Consider the following 20,551-nt stretch of genomic DNA (forward strand, 5'->3'; position numbering starts at 1 on the left):
GCATAAAAAAACAAATGTAAAAGTACAGCAGTCAAAAGTACAGGAAATAACGAGACATGGTTTGCAATCTGCCCAAAAGCTTCAGAAAACAAAAAAGGGAATTCTTTTTTAAGTCAGCTATTAAAAGTTTATTCATTGTTCCACTCCACTTTAGTTGCACGTTACATTTTCTTCCAGGTCGCATGTCTAATGCAGTCTAATAATTTAATGTTCTTTTAATTTTAGGCTAGTCATTATTATTTTCTTTGTGTATCGGCAATTGTTTAGTAATAATGATCTTTATTGTTAATGAAGAAAGTTTTTTTTTTAAAGATTGGCAACAGAGTGCCCCACACACTTTGAGAAGCACTGATCTAAGCTGACACTTGTTTCACTAATCAGCAGCTGCACACAAAGTAAACTCACTAAACTAAAGATGTGGCAGCATTTTTTCTCTAGGCACGTCTGTGGCCCTTAAAGAGATTCAATAGCTTCTGGCTCTTGGTCTCAGCTGGCATCGAGACCAGTGTGTCAACAATGGCAACACTTTGAAGACGTAACCATAGAGATTCACTTCAGTAGGGGCATCCAAATGAGGATAGAATAACAATTGGTGTCAAAATAAGCAGAATCGCTCAATAAAATCATTTTCACTAATTTTAAAATCCATCTCTCTATAAAAGCAAGTCAGTCTGTCTCTCTGTCTGTCTGTCACTCTGTCTGTGTGTGTGTGTGTGTCTGTGTGTGTGTGTTCCTCATACATCTCTGCGGATCAGGATCAGACAGAGCTGAGACTTTCAACATGGCTGCTGTTTGGTTCAAGGGTGCGCCCCACTCTCTGACTCTATGGAAACAGTGATGATGTCATCAATCCTACCTCTATAAAAGCAAGGAATCTCTGTCGGTCTGTCTGTGGGTGCGTGTGTGTGTGCGTGTGCGTGTGTGTGTTCCTCAAATATCTCTGCAAATCAGGATCAGACTGACCTGAGAGTTTCAACATGGCTGCTGTGTGCGACGTCGGATTTTTTTGGACTGCAATGATACCGTTAATAAATTATTTCATAAATGCTTTACCAATTCCGCGATCATTGTCCACCGGAGTCACCACAGTCACTTGCGCACCAGAGCCAATCACTGGAGAGCGCACCCCCACGCACCGCCTCGTAAGTGCTTCATGTGACCGCAAATTTGTACTTGCAGCAGTATATAGCCAGCGGTTTGCTCCCGTTCTGTCCATCTAAACGGACTGTTGTGGATTAATGACGCTCAACGAGTCTGGACCGAGTCTGAACAGATCTGCGAGGATAACGAACTGGAATCGGAACAGATGGGGTTCAACTCCCTACAGTGTCCTTGATAAAAGCCAAAATATATGAAAACACAATAGTTATCACTCTACACATTTCACAACAAACCTAAATGTCTCTGACGTCCCACCTTCAAACACAACCTCATTTGGCCATCCATGAAAAAGCTACTTAACCTCCCACTTCTCTATAGCAATACATACTTATACGGTCACTGCACCAGTTCAACTAAATGATGAATTGATTAAGTTCTCACTTCACTGCTGTACCAAGGTTTTCTTTTATTTCACAGATAAAGATATACAGTATATGTTCCCTCAATCTACACTGAATGAATGCTAGCATTAGCATTACTCCAGTATGCACTTTTTTTTGTAGTATTCAATTATTCATGTAATCCTGGCCAATCATCACTAATCTGGTACTAATTATTTGACGATAAATCGCAATCATCACATTACAGATTTTTACTGCACTCTCTTACCCGTTTAATTTAGTTTTGCCCCCAAAAGAAACACAAAGAAGGATTCCTGATAAACAAAACAACAACAAAAATACAAAAAAAACTAAATAAATTTAAAAAAAGAAAGAAAAATATCTAATTTGACGCAAAACACACAAAATGACTACAAAAATAAACAAAACAAAAAACATGTAAGACTTTAATCTTTACAATTATTGATATGCTTGTATTTTTTATTCAATCAGACAGCAATAGGAAATTATGTCAAGTGTTTTCCAATGTAACAATAAACAAAATATATCAGAATTTGTGCCTATTTCCACTTTTTTTTTAATATTATTCAATTAATTCGTGCAATCGATACCACGTTATGTCCCTAAGTAAGTTAGGTTAACTGAAAGTTGACTTACCTGAATGTTGTCAAAGGAGCTTTTGTTGGTGACATCATACAGCATGAGCAGAGCTATAAGAAAATACAGCCTGGTATGAGTAAGAATTTGCCTGTACCATTTAGTTTTAGAGCATGTCCTTCACATGGTGAGTATATATATATATATATATATATATATATATATACATATTGGCTTTTACAGCAGCTGTCTAGTCGTTGATAGTTGAAATGAAATACAAAAAAGTATCCAATGTGTATTCTTATTCTAGCAGGTAAATATAAGTATATGTATTGTATAGAGCACTTAATACACAAGGCAATTCAATGTGCTTTACATGATGAAAAAGTGCAACAGAAAACATTCAGCTTAAAAATCAATACGAACATTAAAATCAGCAGTAAAAACAGTTAAAATCAGCAGCAAAATCATTAAATTGACAATAACATGATTAAAAATCTCCCTCTTAGTCATACGCAGGAGAGAAAAAGAGTGCCTTTAAGTGTTTGGAATGATACAAATGTTAGGCAGTTCTACTCAGTGTATGAAGCAGTGCAGGCATTTAGCAGAGAGGAATGGATTAGGACAAAAGTGAGGAAAATAATTCCAGCTGCAGAGGCTGGTAATGTCACCACCCTTATTATGTAGATACCTACAAAAGAGTTCAATGTGTAAAAACAAGTTATTCAGTATTTTCATATATTTATTTTATCAAAGTGAGTAGGAACATGAGATGAGTGTCTCTCTCTCCCACACACTAAACACACACTGGCTGTCCACCATTATCTAAAATAGTCCTCTCAGCAGGACTCACCCTCTCCCTCATGGCCTCTCATAATTCAGAGCCCTGCCGTCCTCCTACACTCATCTCTCTGCCATACATTTTAACTCTGGACTGAAATGATGAACAGTTTATGAGGAAATCAGAATAACACCTCACATATACATATATCAATCCAAACCTTTTCAATCTGGTTCTTGTCCAGGTTCTATTTCTACAGTCACGCCCCATGTTTCCAATTTTCATGGAAGGTTCTCGTTCAGGACAAGAAGGCATTAATCTCTGTGAAGCTTCTGAAATTGTCATTACACTTTTAAGCTCTGAAACGGTTCAATCATGTACGAACATCTCCATTTTCTCTGACTACAGGGCCATACAAAACGTCTCCAGAGCTTTCATGCCACCCTGTCTGACCCCGAGATTCATCTTCACTAGCATCAGAGTACTTCACTTGCTGAAAGATCTCATTTCAAAGAATGGCAAGGTCAAGAACCTTTCTGCCCCTTAAAGCTTCAAAGAGCTAACTTCTATCACAGCGTTTCATTAGCAAAGTAGGATTTCATTGTCCGAAGTATACTGAGATATTAAAAACCATCAACTCAGGTACATTTCTGAAGGTCATAAATTTGCTGAGTTTGTTCATATTCAACCCATTTATTATAAATTGCAGTCAGAATAATTGGCATCTGCAAAGTTGTGGTAAGAATGTTGGTAATTTATACAGTAATATGGTAAAAAAGAGTAAAAAACTAATGCAAAGGTGATGAAATTGGAATTTTTACCAGAAGGTGGAATATTATATTTATTTTAATACGGAGGTGGTGACTTCCTATCCAGCATGTTTGAAATGTCTCCCTGATACTACACACCTGAATCTAATAATTGTGTAATCATGTTATGCAGATAGTCTGATAAAGAGCTAACCTTCACAATTAGGCAAGGCAAGGCAAATTTATTTGTATAGCGCATTTCATACTCAAGGCAACTCAATGTGCTTTATATGATAAAACATTCAATTTAAAATCAATAAGAACTTTTAAAATCATTAGTAAAATCAATTAAAATCATCAGTAAAATCAATTAAAATCATCAGTAAAATCAATTAAAATCATCAGTAAAATCATCATGACATCAACAACATGACTAAAAATCTCTCTCTCAATCATACGCAGTAGAGAAAAAAGTGCCTTTAACTTTGATTTAAAAATGTTCACATTGGATGCTGACTTCAGCTCTGCTGGCAGTTTGTTCCACTTCTTTGCAGCATAACAACTAAAAGCAGCATCACCATGTTTACTGTGAGCTCTGGGCTCCACTATCTGACCTGTGTCTATAGATCTGAGAGACCTGCTGGGTTCATACCTGACTAACATGTCACTGATGTATTCTGGACCAAACCCATTCACAGATTTATACACCAGCAGCAGAACTTTAAAGTCTATTCTGAGGCTGACTGGGAGCCAGTGTAAAGACTTTAAAACTGGAGTAATGTGCTCTGACCTCTTTGTTCTGGTTAAGACCCGAGCTGCAGCGTTCTGAACCAGCTGTAGCTGTTTGATGCTCTTTTGGGGGATTCCTGCCAGAAGACCATTACAATAGTCCAGTCTGCTGGATATAAAAGCATGGGCCAGTTTCTCCTCCTTTTTGAGCCATTAAACCTTTCACTCTGGAGATGTTCTTTAGGTGGTAGAAGGCTGTTTTTGTGATAGATTTGATCTGACTGCTGAATGTAAGATCTGAGTCAATCAGAACACCAAGGTTTTTGACTTGGTCTTTAGCTTTTAAAGATCGAGACTCAAGATAATTGCTGATAGCAGTCCTCTTTTCCTTGTTACCAAAGACAATCACCTCCATCTTGTCATGGTTTAGTTGAAGGAAGTTTTCACTCATCCAGCAGTTTACTTTTTCTAAACAGTCACACAACACCTCAATGGGACCATAGTCATCTGGGTTCAGTGATAGATATAGTTGTGTGTCATCTGCGTAGCTCTGATAATCAACCTTACAGTTCTGTAAAATTTGTCCTAAAGGAAGCATATAAAGGCTATACAGAAGAGGTCCAAGAACAGATCCCTGAGGAACCCCACAGGACATTGGTAATCTGTCAGATTCAAAGTTTCAAATGCTTACAAAATATCTTCGCTCCTCCAAGTATGACTTAAACCATTGCATTACTTTTCCATTTAGTCCAACCCATGTTTGCATCTGTGCAACAAAATTGTATGATCTACAGTGTCAAATGCAGCACTTAGATCCAACAGAATGAGAACAGATACTTTTCCTGAATCAGTGTTCAACCTTATGTCATTGATCACTTTGATCAGAGCAGTTTCAGTGCTGTGATGAGAACGAAAACCTGACTGAAATTTATTAAATATTTTGTTGAATGTTAAGAATTGACTCAGTTGGTTGAAGACCACCTTGTCAATGATCTTGGCCATGAATGGAAGGTTGCTGATTTCTAAAAATAGAGCTATTGCAGTCCGGACCCAGCACACATTAGACCTGTGTCGCTCTAAGATGAACACAGCTGGCCTGAGGAGAAGAGTGATCCTGGGCCTGGTATCGTCGAGGAGGGATGGGTGGTGCAGATTGGTTCTTTAGAGGAGATAAGATGGGACCATGGTGGGGTAAAGGGTGGGGTGTCAGTCTTGTGCCAGCCAGAACCAGCTCGTTCATCTGGGCAGTTAAATCCAAGAAGGCAGGGGTAGGAGAGAAGCTGGATGAGGTGGAAGTAGGTGAATTTTGGGGTGAAGCAGGTGGGTCCTGAGATGTGGGGGTTGGGTTGACCTCTTCATTTTGGCGATTTTTATTTCTTGCTGGAAGCTCATCGACTCCATGTTCTTTCCTTGTTGTTTTGTTCTCCGATGGTACATGTTGTCCTCTGTCTTTATCAGAACTGATAGCAGTGTGACTGGTGAAGTAAAACAAGTTGGATGTGAAGAGTTTTACTCCAGCCTTGTTTAGACACAGTCCATCTGCTCTAAAAAGATGACGACGTTCCCAAAAAATAAGAAAATTTTCTATAAAATTTAGTGAAAGGGCAGCACAAGCCGAAGACAGAAATTTATTCAAAGAGTAAATCCTTGAGAATTTCAGATCTCCTTTGCGGACTGGAGGTATCGGGCCACTGATGAACACTTTAGGCTGTAAACAGCTCACAGTTTTTAGCAGATGAGTGAAATCCTGCTTTAACACCTCAGACTCCTCCTTGGCTAAATCATTTAACCCAAAATGAATCCCAACATTTTTCAAATGTGGGTAATCTGCAACGATATGCAAGATTTTGTCAGCCAGGTCTGATACTGTGTCATTAGGTAAGCAGATCACTTTCACGTTGCTGCTTAACATCTTCTGAGCATCTTTAACAGAAACGTCTCCCACTATCAGTGTGTGAGGTTGTTGCTTTGGCCTACCCTGTAGCTTTTGTTTTCCTGAAGCACTTTCAGTCTTCGCAGTTCCAGAAGGTTGTGTGTTGACCTCATTAGAGCCAGATCCTAGGTCATTCAGCAGTGGGGCGAATCGATTACCCAGTTCTACATGAAACTGGGTTTGTGACTTGGTGATACTCCTGCCTTTAGCAGATGTCCACTTTTGTGCCTGGGCAGACAAGGGAGTTGATGTTGAGGCTGCAGTCTGCGAAGCCAGTGCAGGCCAGTCCGTCTCATTATTGATATCAGGGCGCTTTGCTTGGCCCGTTAGCCTTTGAAGTGGATATGACTTTTTCTCAGGCTTAGCTCCCAGGGTATTCCAGGGAGGACTCGCACCTGTTGTCTTATCAACGGGAACAGGATCCTCCCTAGGCCTGATAGCTTTGTTAGCATGGGCTGGTAGCGAGTTAGCTTTATCCACTCCGCTTGCACAGTCGTATCATTATCATATCCACAGTCTCCATTAACCTCAATGTTTACTTGTATTCCTCGCACTGTAGTCTCCAGTTCAGTAATCCTTTGGAGAAGACTGCTGTATTCTGTTGTGGAAAGAGCCATTCTTCTGCTAGTTAGCTTGCTACTTGTAGCTAGCTAGCTTGCTACTTGTAGCTAGCTAGCTTGCTACTTGTAGCTAGCTAGCTTGCTACTTAGCTTTCCAGTTGAGCCAGCAAATAAAAAAGCAGTAGATGATTACCTCAGAGCCAGAGTCAGATGGTAAATGATAGAGTTTGATGTTGAGGTATCGTATCATTTCTCAGAAGAAAATGTTCATGTTTAGTAAATAAATTCCTCTGTGAGCTCCGCTCTGCTCTTTTGCTGCTGTCAGCTCAGCTGCCGGAAGAAGAGTTAGGTGTGGTGTGGTGGACCAGGGTAGCATCTTAAAACATGCTGGATAGCGGATCTCCAGGACCGGACTTTGGGCACCTCTGCTTTTAAAGGTCATTAGATTTGTAAGAAAATGTCAAGACCTTGAAAATCATGTTGTTAAAAATGTTTAAAAAAATGTTTAAAAAGGTTCTAAAATGCACATCTGGGGCTGTGTTTGAAATCGCATAACATACTACTCACACTAAGTCTGATGTCAAAATGAGTATGTAGTGCGTTCACATTAGATAGTATGGAAAGATCGAGTACACGAGAAATACCCGAATGTATACTATGTTGGGACATTTTTGAAGTATGCACGGTGGACACACTAGTCATACTAAACCGCCCCATGATGCATCGCAAGCGGAACGTAAAATCGTCCTGGTACCGTTGTCTACAATGTATAGACATGACTGAGTAATATGTTAAGCTTTGATTGAAAATGCAGCCAAAACTAAATATGTTCACTTTAAATTAACTACATAAGTGTACAATATAATACAAGTTTTTTTTATTTATTTTTTCAATCAAATGTTGTGACATTTCACAAAAAGAAAAATATTTCGACTCTAATTATTCGTGTCTCACCATTGGCATCTCGGTAGTAAGCATGGGTGACACTACGAAACCGCTCCTGTCCAGCTGTGTCCCAGATCTACAGATATTGAGAAAAAAAGAGGTAATCCATAATTACAACATTGGGTTACCATCTCTTACTTACTAGTCAGTTTTTAGGTTGATTGTTTCAATGCAACAGAGCACATAGTGGAGACATCCATTTTATTTTCTACAAGGTAAAAAATACAATTGATGAATGACAAAGATGTCCTTTATTCTCCTTTGAACAAGTCATTGTCTTGAAATGTTGGCTTCTGTTAGGATTCCGTTAGCTCCATTGTGAACTTTTGACAGGAAAGGTGTAAAATTGTAAAGAAGCTGCTAAAAGCTTCTCTAGTGGCATAAAAAGAAGAAGCAAAAAGATCAAGCATTAATCCACAACTGAAGCATTACTGTATTACAACTACTGCATGAAGCCATGCTTTCAGATACAGTTTAGTGCAGCTCTGCTCATATACACACAATACAGAGCCCTTAAATACTATTAACTGTTTTCTCAAACATTTTTTATTTGTGGCATTTATTGATTTGCTCTAGTTCAATTCAACTTCATTTACACAGTGCCAAATACAACAATAATTCATTTCATAGCACTCATCACACAATATATAGTTAGTTGAGCCAAACCACAGACTGATACAGGTCTGTGAATGTTTGGTGTCAGGCCGAAAAGAAAATAGAATGTTTTGAAAAATGAAATGTATTTTATTTTCACGTGTGTTCTGTGTAATTTATTTTGAAAAATGTTCACTTTCGCGTTTGTTCCCATCACTTCCTCACTTGACTGCACTTAATTATACTATAAAAAAAAATTAATTTCACGATATATCATAATTTTTTGGGTGCCGATTTTAAATTGATTAAATATATATATATATATACATATTTTTTTTTTCCTTTCTGATATTTAATCAATATTTTTCTTATTGTATTTTTCACATTTGTGTGTTTTCTACAGAGCAGCCTAACTACTGGGCGTGTTGACCACCTCCTGTTCCTACATAAAAACCTTGAAAATTATGCCACTTCCGCACCTCCACTCCAGTAGATGGCGCCGTAGATACTATAATTTTAATATTAATAATAAATATGATGTTTTGAAGCGAATAGTTTTGTCATCTGAATGATCAATATTTTCTGATAAACATATACAGCAACTTGATTTTTCATCTCTACGTTTAATTTGGATATTAACTGGGTAGAATATTGTAATATTGAGATAATACCGCACCGTGACCCATGTATCGTGATATGTATTGTATTGCAACATCCTTGCCAATACTCACCCCGAGTGTGTGAATTAGGTGAGCAAATGCCGCGGCATCTATTGTTGGTGGCGGACCTACATCTATGATGCATTGAAGTGACTGACCTTGAACTTTTAGGCAGGACGTTTTTATATTTACATCTCTTTCAAGAAAAATCTATTTTCTTACCTGAAGCTTCACTTTTACACCGTCAATGTTCAGGACTTTATTCTGAAAAAGGAAGAAAAGAGTGACGTGAGTGACAAAAATAACCGTGCAAATAAAGAAAGTCTCTACGGCAGCAGTGCCCGTTAAGTTGATAGTGATCGACCGGTCGATCGCAGAGGCATTGGGTGTCAATCACTCTTGTGGGCTGGACGTCATAAATGACTTTAAAAAAAAATCATATTAAGATAATTAAATGTTATTTCTTACAATGTATTTATGACTAATGACAATAACTCCAAATAGATTTATGATAAAAACAATTTGTTAACCTAAAAATAAATCACATACGTCACCTCCTGAAACCTCTACAGACCAGGTTTTAAATCCCTGGAAGAAAATAGATATTTTATTTGTGTGGGCAAAGATACATTTTTTAATTTAGTTTAATATCCATGCTTGATATGTTGCGAGAAATGATCATTTAGCATGATCATGTGTTGTAGCCCTTCAAATGCATTAACTCAAAACATTTTCATACATGAAATGATTTGATATAATTTGAACTGTATAGAATTTTATACACTATATTGTCTTTATTGAGAAAATATTTTTTTGGCTCCGGAATGACTTTAATCCAGGTGAGATTAGGCAAAATGGCTCCTTTCAGAGTAAAGGTTGCGGACCCCTGTACTAGTCCAAAGGACGGCAGCATTTTGTTGGAATAACAAATTACATCAGATTTTATTAATCCCACAATGGGGAAATTCACTCATTACAGCAAGATTATCAAATATACTGTATGCTACTCAGAAAGAAAAGCATTTTAACAATGTACATAAACCTATGAACCATCAATGAATATCAACCTAAGCAGCTCTGATGAGGTGATCAGAACAAACCTTTTTTGTAAATTATGATTCTCGTGTTTATTATTTTTTTGCATGTGTAAGATTGTAGCTTTTCATAGAACTTTCAAGAACTGGTTGACATTAGACTGACCAACAGTGAGAAGTAAAAAGTCATTCTAACACTATTATTTTTGCTTAGTTTTCTTGTAACCTGTATTTGTTACACTTAACACAACAGTGCTTGAATGTTAGAATTCATTAAAGATACAGTATGTGGGTTGTGTGTGTTTTATTTCTCTTTTTACCACTTTCATTAACTCTATCTGAGTGACGTTAGGCTCACGTTCAGTAATGAGGAGCATTGAATGCACCTGGGTTCATCACTGTCACCTGGTAGTATTTAGTCCTGCACACAACAGTCCATGCATAGCTGTCTGGCCTGGATTTTAGTCAATAAATATGTAAACACTTAATGCTTCTTTTACTGTGACTTCCCTACTTTACGTTTCTTGGGTCCATCTTTTGTTGGTCTGTCATTTGAGAAATCAGGAGTTGTGGGGTGAATTATTTTTTCGCACAAATTCCTTTTTACATCCTGCTTTAGAACTTTTTTTTTAATTTACATAGTTTTATTTTCTGAACAACAGTTTTCTTTGAGGTTTTCCACAATCCTTGCCCTTGTCACAGCCTGTCTAAGAGATCAAAATGTAAGAATGCAACCTGGACATGAATAAACCAAAATGAATTATTCAGTGAATTTTGACAGGGTCACTAAGACAATAAGTATTCAATGATATAACTTCTTGTTTGGCCTGATTATTTAAGGTAAATCATTTTTGAGCTGTTTAATTTTGATGAAAAAAACCCCCTGCTCAATTGTTAAATTCTAAGTATGTTTTCCCCTTAAAAATGTATTTCCTTTAGATCACAAACAACTTTTTCAAAGACATAAAATGCAGTGTGGATTACATTAACTGGTGTCACTCAAAAGCCTCAATCTTAAGTCTTCTCCAACTGGATTCAGGAGACTTGAGCTGTTGACCTTATAAATCCCCATTCCCTGGAGAGAAACCTGAGGATATCCATGGATACAAGCTACTATCAAGCTGAGGGCAATAAAAAAAGAGTGAACGTTGATATTCTCAGTTGATCTACCTCTCTGGGACTCACAGAGGATGCATTTCATACAGTATTAATAGGGTTATCAGAGCGCTAAGGTAGTTTGTGTCTAATGGAATTTCTCCAAAGTAGACCTCCAGGCAGGTTTAGTAATCATAAAGTACTTCATAAATATTCAATGGTGGAAAAGTAAATAGTTTTTCCAGTTTTTTGCACTAATATTGTGTCGTCTCAATCATTCTTCTTGCAGGAATGCACTTTGAGACAATCCTGAAGTATCCCAACTCTGCTTAGTCTATATCTATCTATACTATAATGCAAGAAAGGGGCGTTTCTGGAGCGAAAATCTCCCTGACGATGTGTCTGTTCGACCTGATGCTTTGTCAACGGCTTCCAAATATCACATTGGTACCAGTCTGAGCACTGTCTCTCACTTTGGGCTCAAGTTATAGAGAAAAAAATATTTTTTTTGTGACGTCATGAACTTTGACCCCTACCAATCTTTTTACTGGTAGGTTACAAATTGAAAAAAAAATTTGTTTAATGGTATTAGTCTGAGCACTGTCTCTGAATTCGTGGCCAAATACAATAATGCATAGGATTTTATATAGCGCTTTATCATAGACACTCAAGCGCTTTACAGAAATAAGGCATTATTCTTTCACTCTACTACTTAGTGGTGGTAAACTACTATTGTAGCCACAACTGCCTTGGGGCAGACTGACGGGAGCGAGGAGGCCATAGTGCTAAGCAATGGCCATTCATACTAAGCATAGTGGGTGAAGTGTCTTGCTCAAGGACACAATGACAGATACCACTGGAGCGACTGTCTCCCACTGTGGCACCTGGAATTCTCAGTGGTCTCCCATCCAACTACTAACCAGGCCCAGACCTGCTTAGCTTCTGAGATCTAACGAGTTGGCGCTACCTGGTGCAGGATTGTCTGTCTCAGGTCCTATGTCGTTGTCCAATCATCACTGCCACTTCCTATGTCGTTGTCCAATCACCACTGCCACTGCCTATTCCGAAATTAGACATCCGCCAATAATGACCGAGAGTGAAATTGGTCATAAACCAATAAGGGCCATCTCTTTCCAACCAATAAGAGCCGTCTCTTTCCAACGTGAGACTAACCAATAAGGACCGTTTTTATCCAACGTGAGATTGCACAGGTCGGTGTGCCATTTGCACCATCTAGTCCCGCCCCCTTCGATTCTCCATCGCTCGGACATAGCAGACGGAGAACTGTTCCTGCATGTCACGCAAAATGTAAGTACTATTTTCATAATTATGTGTACTTTATATCATAGTTATAACCCCCATGTTGTATTTTCATCAGTTTAAAAAGTTTTTTTCATTAAGTTACTGCCCGTCACCCATTACATCTAGCGCCATCGTCGCTATTTAATGATACCTTTTTTGACAGCTAACATATAATCTTTTTAAAACTGTTTTTTTTTTTCAACCAGAACTTCACTGTACCCATATTATCTTGAGCTAGCATAACACGTAATATTACCGGTGTTATAACTTAAGTGGTGACCGTCGCTATTTAATGATACCCTTATTAAGAGAGAACATAATGTATTTTTAAATCAACGTATTCAAATTTAACCCCGTGTTTTTTTATTTTAATCAGCACTTCGCTGTACCCTTATCGTCTTGAGATAGCACAACATGTGACATTACCGGTGTTATATCTTACAACGTATAACATTACCGGTGTTATAGCTTAGGTGGCGATCATTGTAACTGGTGATCGACGCGTTGCATGCAAACACCGGACTTATTCTCTTTTGCAATTGTGATTAATTTATAGATTATTGCAGGGGGTAATCGAAAAGATTTAACAATTAATTTAAAAATAATTGAGAAATGTTCCTGGTTCCTTTATAGGCTATTTTTTGTACAAATTCACTGCAAACTAAAAGTACTATTGCTCAATAAAATACTATATTTTCTTTTACTTTATTGAAACAGGATTATTTAATATTGTAGAGGCTATTTTATCACACTTTTGACAATAGGAGACAATAATTACCAACATTTTAGAAAGGAGACTGTATTTACTTACTATAGAAGTAATCACATAAAAGTTGCATGCTATTTAAAAAAAAATCCACTTTAAATTCCACACTGTTTTAAAAATTAGGGGTTTAGGAGAGCCAACTGTTCTACAAATGAAAACACGTTAAATTATGGCGAGGGTACTTATGATATGAAGAGGGTGTACACATGATTTGCCACTGACATGAACCTCCAGCTTTTGTACTTTTCATTTCTGTATTTGAGTGTTACAAACATTAGCTGTGCAGTTTTCTACAGTAGTGGAATAGCTTGTTACAGTACTCATAGAGCATGTTCACACTGCAATGCATAGTTGTTATTACTGTTAGTGTTGTGTTGTGTTGTGTTGTCATGTTTGCTTTTGTTTTAGAATGGCCACTAAAGCTAAAAGCCACAAGGCAATGGGAGATGGGGAGTGGATGTCCAGGTTGAAGTCTTTTGCCAGAACAGGGGTTTGGCCCCTTGGAGGAGGGAACAGACCAGCCCCTCGCCAAAAAAAATGGCACAACCTCTACCAGAAGGTAAAGTACAGTAATCTATGTAAGTTTGTGAAATGTCTGCTGGTTTTGAAGGGACATTATACACGCCATTGGGAAATACTAATACATTTCAGTGTTAAAAACATTCACTATTTGACTCATCCTAGGCTAATAATGATTCTGTGTTTCAGATTGTGAACTGCCCCATGCAGGCACGTGGACAAACCACTATTTTTGGAGAATCCAGAGCTTGTAATTGTGGATTTCACGATGATCAGGTAAAGTGTTCTAAAAATTATATCTTATAATTGTTTAATCTGAATTTTATGATGTTTTTATGCTGTTGTGCCTTTGCTGTTTTATTGTTGTTTTGCTGTTATGTTAGCAGCCTGCCACTCCTGCTCCCCCCGCTCCTGAAGCTCCTGCTGCAACACAGCAGTCTCAGGCCTCAGACCCAGCAGCTGGTACTGCGGCAGCTGGCAAAACCTTTTGGCGACCCCCTCTCAGTTTATCAATGGTTAATTTAATTTTTATTTTTATTACAGTTTTTAATTTGTTCGGTATTGATAAATAGATAATTATTTTACTTTGTGACCAAGTTATCTAATCTATTTGTTTCTCCTATCAGTTCAACAAATCACGCTTTGGTGGGAAGCTGTCTGCCCAATTGAAGCCCAATTTAGTGGCTAGAAAGACCCCCAGCTCTTCCTCTTCTCCATCCTCTGTGGGGACCCCTTCTACAGCCTCAGTGAGGACCACCGGCCCTGCACCATCCCCTGTGAGGACCCCTTCTACAGCCTCAGTGAGGACCACCGGCCCTGCACCATCCCCTGTGAGGACCCCTTCTACAGCCTCAGTGAGGACCACCGGCCCTGCACCATCCCCTGTGAGGACCCCTTCTTCAGCCTCAGTGAGGACCACCGGCCCTGCACCATCCCCTGTGAGGACCCCTTCTTCAGCCTCAGTAAGGACCACCGGCCCTGCACCATCCCCTGTGAGGACCCCTTCTTCAGCCTCAGTGAGGACCACCGGCCCTGCACCATCCCCTGTGAGGACCCCTTCTTCAGCCTCAGTAAGGACCACCGGCCCTGCACCATCCCCTCTGAGGACCCCTTCTTCAGCCTCAGTGAGGACCACCGGCCCTGCACCATCCCCTGTAAGGATTTCCTACCCTCCTGTAAATATCAGCCCTGTAGCCTCCTCTGCTATAATTATATATTCTTTAACAGTCAATTATTGGCACACCTCTGTTTTTTCTAGATTAGCCGTAAATTGATAAGTTAACTTAATGATAATGTTAATTTATTTAACAGAATGAGTCTGAAGGAGTTCAGCCTGGAGGGGATCAACCAGTCACAGCTCAGACCACAGCTTCTTTCTGGTTGCCAGGGGAAATGAGCAAGACCATCCCTGTGCAGGATCAGAGATGGATTGCAAACACTCTCTTCCACTCAGGAAAACTACGGCCAGATGTTAAGCTGTGGTATGAGCCCCCTGTCCCAGCCCTAATATACCACCAGACACCGACACCTGACCGCTTTTTCACCCATCGGCTGATGGTGTGGATGCCGTACCACCTGTGGAAGGTGAGGGTGTTTTGCCCAGCTTGTGGCAAACAGTTGACTGGCTACGGTGTCCATAAAAGGGCAAGGAAGGTCCTGGACATTGACAGGTATTACCTGATGGTGACAGAAACGCTCAGGTGCACTGTTTGTTCTGTCAACTATCTGTCCACGAGCCAGACCGTCAGAGACCAGCTAGACCTGCCGCACCAAAAAATGTTCCGGCTGATCCTGACTCGCAAGTGAGTAATATTTTTTTTAAATGTTTACTTAGTGAGAAATTAAACCACTGAAATAACTGTACTGTTAACAGGTGGCTAAACTTTGCAAAAATCCACATTTCAGGTATGCCTGTGACATTCGTGTCATTCGGCTGCTTCGGGACCGGACTCTTGGGAACAGTCCAGCAAGGCTGGTGAAACAGCTGAAGGAGAACCATGGGGAGGAGTGGCTCAACAGGTTGGCACACTATCTTGGTGAGTGTGCTGACTTTGTTGATCGGCCCAGCTTATTTCCAGTGGTCTGCCAGGAGCCCCCTGAGCCAATGGACATCCCCACCAGTCATTGGTTGCTGTCTGTGTATGGGAGGGACATCCTCTGCCGTCTTGACCACATAAAGGCCAGCATAACGTCAATATTTGGCACCATCTTAAAGATGGATTCAACCAAAAAGGTAAAGAAAAAAATTACTGCGTAATGAAGATAATCTTTTGTACACATAACACTGTTAACAGTGATGAAATGTTGAAAAGATGCTGATATGTGAGCTGTGAAAAAAATCTAAATATTTTTTATAGATTTTGTGTAGAAAAAAATAAAATGCATAAAAATGCCTTTAAACATCACTATTGTCAAATTTCAGATTACAAAGAAGCTGGCTGGTCATGCCAGGGGTACAGCACTCTGGGTGACCTCCATTGGAAATGAGCGTGGTCAGATCCTCACCAGTGTCCTGTCGGTGCAGGAGGGACCAGGTCTGGACACCATGGTGAAGGGGGTTATGGATCGCTACCGGCAGGCGGCTGTTCCATCCCCATTGTTGCTTTACGTGGACTGTGGCTGCTGTGTCAGCGAGGGAGCAAGCAAGCTGCAATCCAGGTTTTCAGACTGGCCAAACATAAAAATCCGCCTGGACATCTGGCACTTCATGCGGAGGCTGGCTGGTGGCTGCACCACAGACGCTCATCCCCTGTACCCCACCTTCATGGGCTGCCTCTCTGCCTGCATCTTTGAGTGGGATGCAGGAGACCTCGCTCTCTTAAGACGGGTTAAGAGGGAGCAGCTCCGACAAGAGGGCGTTCCAGCTCCTACTGATCGCATGGTGGACATGCAGATCAGTAAAAAAGAGCTGAGCCTGTATTGCAGGAGGAGAACTCGTGGTGAGGAGGAAACCACCAGACTCTTAGATCAGCTGCTCCAGCAACTGGGGGGTGCAAATGGGAGAGACCTCATGGGGGTCCCACTGCTGGACCTGGTTAGAATGGAACACATCTGGCGTGTTCAGAAGCGTCACGTCAAATGCATCCAGGACGTGCCTGATGTTCACCTTTACACGGAGAACGGCACCACTAACACCAAGTGTGGTGTAGTTCTTACAAAGTATCGCTGTGCCAGAGGTTCGACATCATTGGAGTCCTTTCATCTCCACCTGAACAGGTTCATTCCAGGTTTGTGTCTCACTTTATGTGTGATTGTTTTCATCTTATTTTTTTATGAGAGAAAGAAAAACTCAGTTGTTAAGAAAACCCCTTTTTATTGACATCAGTGTTGTTGTTTTTTTTTTTTTACCAGGAACAAGTGCAAATGCACTTAACTTTCAGCTGTACCTGCTGGAAGGCCTGAACAGGTGGAACCAGGACCGGGGAGCAGCTGCAGTTGCAAGCAGGCCATCATCTCTGCTGACCTACTCTGGGGATGTGACCCACTGTGTCAACACCAGCAGCTTGAAGGTGTTGGGTAGGGCCTTAGTACCCACCTTCAGGCCACCTGCCAAATACACGGGTGTGTTTATTTATTTATTTTACTTCAGTGCAACATTTTGTTGGTTTTCATTTTTTTGCATTTAATGTGATTATGACAGGCCTGAATTTCATTTCCTACGACCATGTTACACACATTTAATTGATGTTAAAATAGACGGTTCCTAAGTAGTATGCTTTGAATATGACTAAACAATATTGTAGCTGTGTGTATGTGTGTGCATTAATTTCTGTTTCTTCTTTTTTATAGGAGAGCTGCTTGGTGTTGACTACCTGCTTAGTCAGACTGGACAGCCATTAAAAATTATTCCGGATACAGAGGAGACAGAGGACATGCTGGAGGATGTAAATGTTGGTGAGGAGGAAGATGAAGGTTTCGAGGAAGAGGAGCAAGCCCCTGACTTTTTTATTTCAACTCTCCTTAATGACCCGAGCTTCCCATCATCTGAAGCTCTCTTGTTGTCTCAGCCAACTACCTCCTCCCTGGGTACCACCACCTCCTCCCTGGCAACCACCTCCTCCCTGGCTACCACCTCCTCCCTGGGTACCACCACCTCCTCCCTGGCAACCACCTCCTCCCTGGCTGCTCCTTCTCTGGCTGCTCCTGCTGCTGCCTCCTCCTCCCAGGCTGCTCCTTCTCTGGCTGCTCCTGCTGCTGCCTCCTCCTCCCTGGCTGCTCCTTCTCTGGCTGCTCCTGCTGCTGCCTCCTCCTCCCTGGCTGCTCCTTCTCTGGCTGCTCCTGCTGCTGCCTCCTCCTCCCTGGCTGCTCCTTCTCTGGCTGCTCCTGCTGCTGCCTCCTCCTCCCTGGCTGCTCCTTCTCTGGCTGCTCCTGCTGCAACTTTCTTCTACCTGCCTACCACCTCCTCCCTGGCTACCACCTCCTTGGCTGCTACCTCCTCCCTGGCTGCTCCTTCTCTGGCTGCTCCTGCCTCCTCCTCCCTGGCTGCTCCTTCTCTGGCTGCTCCTGCTGCAACTTTCTTCTACCTGGCTCCCACCTCCTCCTTGGCTGCCACCTCATCCCTGGCTACCACCTCCTTGGCTGCTACCTCCTCCCTGGCTGCCTCCTCCTCCTCCCAGGCTACCACCTCCTCCCTGGCTGCCACCATTTCTGTGCCAGATGTCACTGCATCTTCTGATCAATCTGGTGTATGTAAATAATAGATTGTGTGGGGGAAGAAATAATCTCACAAATGCATATATTCCATGTTATTGTCCTTTAATGTCCTTAATCCTTTCTCACATATTTTTCAGGCTGTGGATGACTCTGGCATAGAAGGTATAGACAAGGTTTACAATTTAGCAGATTATCTTCTGGAGCTCAGAAACCAGCCCTCTCTCGCTCTCACAAACCAGCAGGTAGGAAACATTTTTGTCTTGCTATGTGATTTGTGTATATTGTCATATTCCTTACATTGTGCACTGCACACACATTTCACATGCCTTTTTTTATTGTCTCTGTGCTCAGGTGAGCAACATTGTTGGTTTGTGGCAGAGCCTGCTGGAATACGACAGGCAGAGGGTTGTATTTTCTGCGAGATATCAGAACAGGCTGGACACAGGGAGGTTCAGGTCTCCTAAGAAGAGGCAGGAATTCACACCTGGGTTGGAGAGTGTGAAGAGGCATGCTCTCACCACCACAGCCCCACTTGCTCAGTGGCCAGATTGCTGCCGATTAATAGAATGCCTCTTCATTAGACTGTGTGACATCCACCGCAGTCCTAAAAAAAAGGGGACAGGGTACATGTCCCGGTGGGACCTCATCCTGCAGGACTACAGATCAATTAGGCAGCGCATTCTGGCCAATGGGACAGTCATGCAGCAGACCACTTTGCAGCTGGTAGATGTGAGCCACACTACCCTAGTTCAGTGGCACAACAGGAGGGTGAAGAGGCAGGACACTGCTGTTGTCAAGCAAGGCCTGCACCTGCCCAGTCGCTTGTCAGTGGCATCTTCCCCTCTCCCTCCTGCCAATGTACGAGCCCCTGCTGCACCAACTCATGCAGGACAGAAACACATTTATCTTCTGCCCGAGAGCACTGTGGGCCAGGCTCAGGTGAAGAGAAGGAGGATCCTGCCTGCACCCCCAGCACAACCTATGGGCCCACAAATCAGAATCCTGGCTCCAGGAACTTTGCAGGGTCCTGCACTGGTGGCTTTTGCTCCATCCCTGGGAGCCAGTCTCCTCTCTGCTCCTCTCGCTCCACCTCGTGCGCCACCCCGCAAACTGATCCGTAAAGTACCCCACAACACCTGCAAAAAATGCGGTAAGTTCAGGACAGCTGCCACAGGTCACAGCCAATACAAGGGCATTGTGTACTGCCCCTCTGTAGAGGCTATGTCTAAGGAGCTGTGGTTGGAGAAAATGAAACAGGACAAACAATAGTTTACTTCTCTCCTAGAGGTCTGGACACTAATTAGTGCCCCTCTCCCCCCATTCCAGAGGCCTGGACACTAAATATTGTCCCTCTCCTCCCCACCCACAGACTCTGACACTGTATTATTTGTATATAGTTTTTTTAATCAAAATCATATATTTGATCATATATCAATACGTTGATTGACATAGTGAGGGTGTGTTTGTATGTACTGTGTGTGTAAGATAGTCAAATACAAGGGGAGGTCAGGGAGGAGAAATAAATATATATATATATATTGTTAAATAAATAAGGCAGGGTTAAAAAGGGAAGATGGGGAAAGAGAAAAAGAAAGGAATAAAAAAGATAAAACAAGCAGGATTTTTTTTTTTCTGTTTATCTTTTGCTTTGTATGTTTAAACTTGAACATTACTAATGATGACTGTAACCGAATGATTCTATTTATTTATCTTGTTGCCTGCTGTTCTCAGTTGGAACCCTTTGGAAGTTGTTAGAATTTTTAATTTTTCATCATCTTGTTTGCTGTTTGGTTCTGTGGTCTATTTTGGAATTGTGTTCATGGGTTAAGGCATCAATAAGTAATATACTTCAACCTTAACCCCTTCAGTAATTATGTATAGACATGTTTTTGCTTTTTTCTTTTCTGTATAAAGCCTTGTTTTAATGACTAAACAAAGAATAAACTAACTAACTATAACTGCTTGTTTTGGTTCAATGTATTCAAAAAGACAATTGGAAACTTTGATCTTAATTTTTCACAATTTATTGACATTTTATGAACACTATTCATGCATCTTAGATAAAAATGTTTGCTTATATGTCACTGATTATAGTTTAATACAGGGGGGCAACCATATTTTAACAGTCAAAAA

The 20,551-nt window shown here is 40.9% G+C and overlaps 2 protein-coding genes across 2 annotated transcripts in view; one reads left to right on the forward strand and one right to left on the reverse strand.

The window, feature by feature from the left end:
- LOC114468936 (ras-related protein Rab-26-like) overlaps positions 1-20,551 on the reverse strand; it is a 54,579-nt gene that overhangs the window by 12,062 nt on the left and 21,966 nt on the right. The window contains exons 3-5 of the mRNA XM_028456116.1: positions 9,272-9,313; positions 7,806-7,872; positions 2,160-2,212 (exon numbers count right to left, since the gene is read on the reverse strand). Of these exons, the coding sequence (XP_028311917.1) occupies positions 2,160-2,212; positions 7,806-7,872; positions 9,272-9,313 (162 nt within the window). The remainder of the gene's footprint in view (positions 1-2,159; positions 2,213-7,805; positions 7,873-9,271; positions 9,314-20,551) is intronic.
- LOC114468934 (uncharacterized) lies at positions 13,636-16,294 on the forward strand. Its single transcript, XM_028456115.1, has 7 exons — positions 13,636-13,805; positions 13,955-14,041; positions 14,149-14,280; positions 14,392-14,649; positions 15,077-15,567; positions 15,671-16,018; positions 16,188-16,294. Exons 1-7 carry the CDS (start codon positions 13,656-13,658, stop codon positions 16,234-16,236), a joined length of 1,515 nt encoding a protein of 504 aa, XP_028311916.1. The 5' UTR covers positions 13,636-13,655; the 3' UTR covers positions 16,237-16,294.

Source organism: Gouania willdenowi, chromosome 8, assembly GCF_900634775.1.
Source record: "Gouania willdenowi chromosome 8, fGouWil2.1, whole genome shotgun sequence".
Taxonomy (NCBI): Eukaryota; Metazoa; Chordata; class Actinopteri; order Blenniiformes; family Gobiesocidae; genus Gouania; species Gouania willdenowi.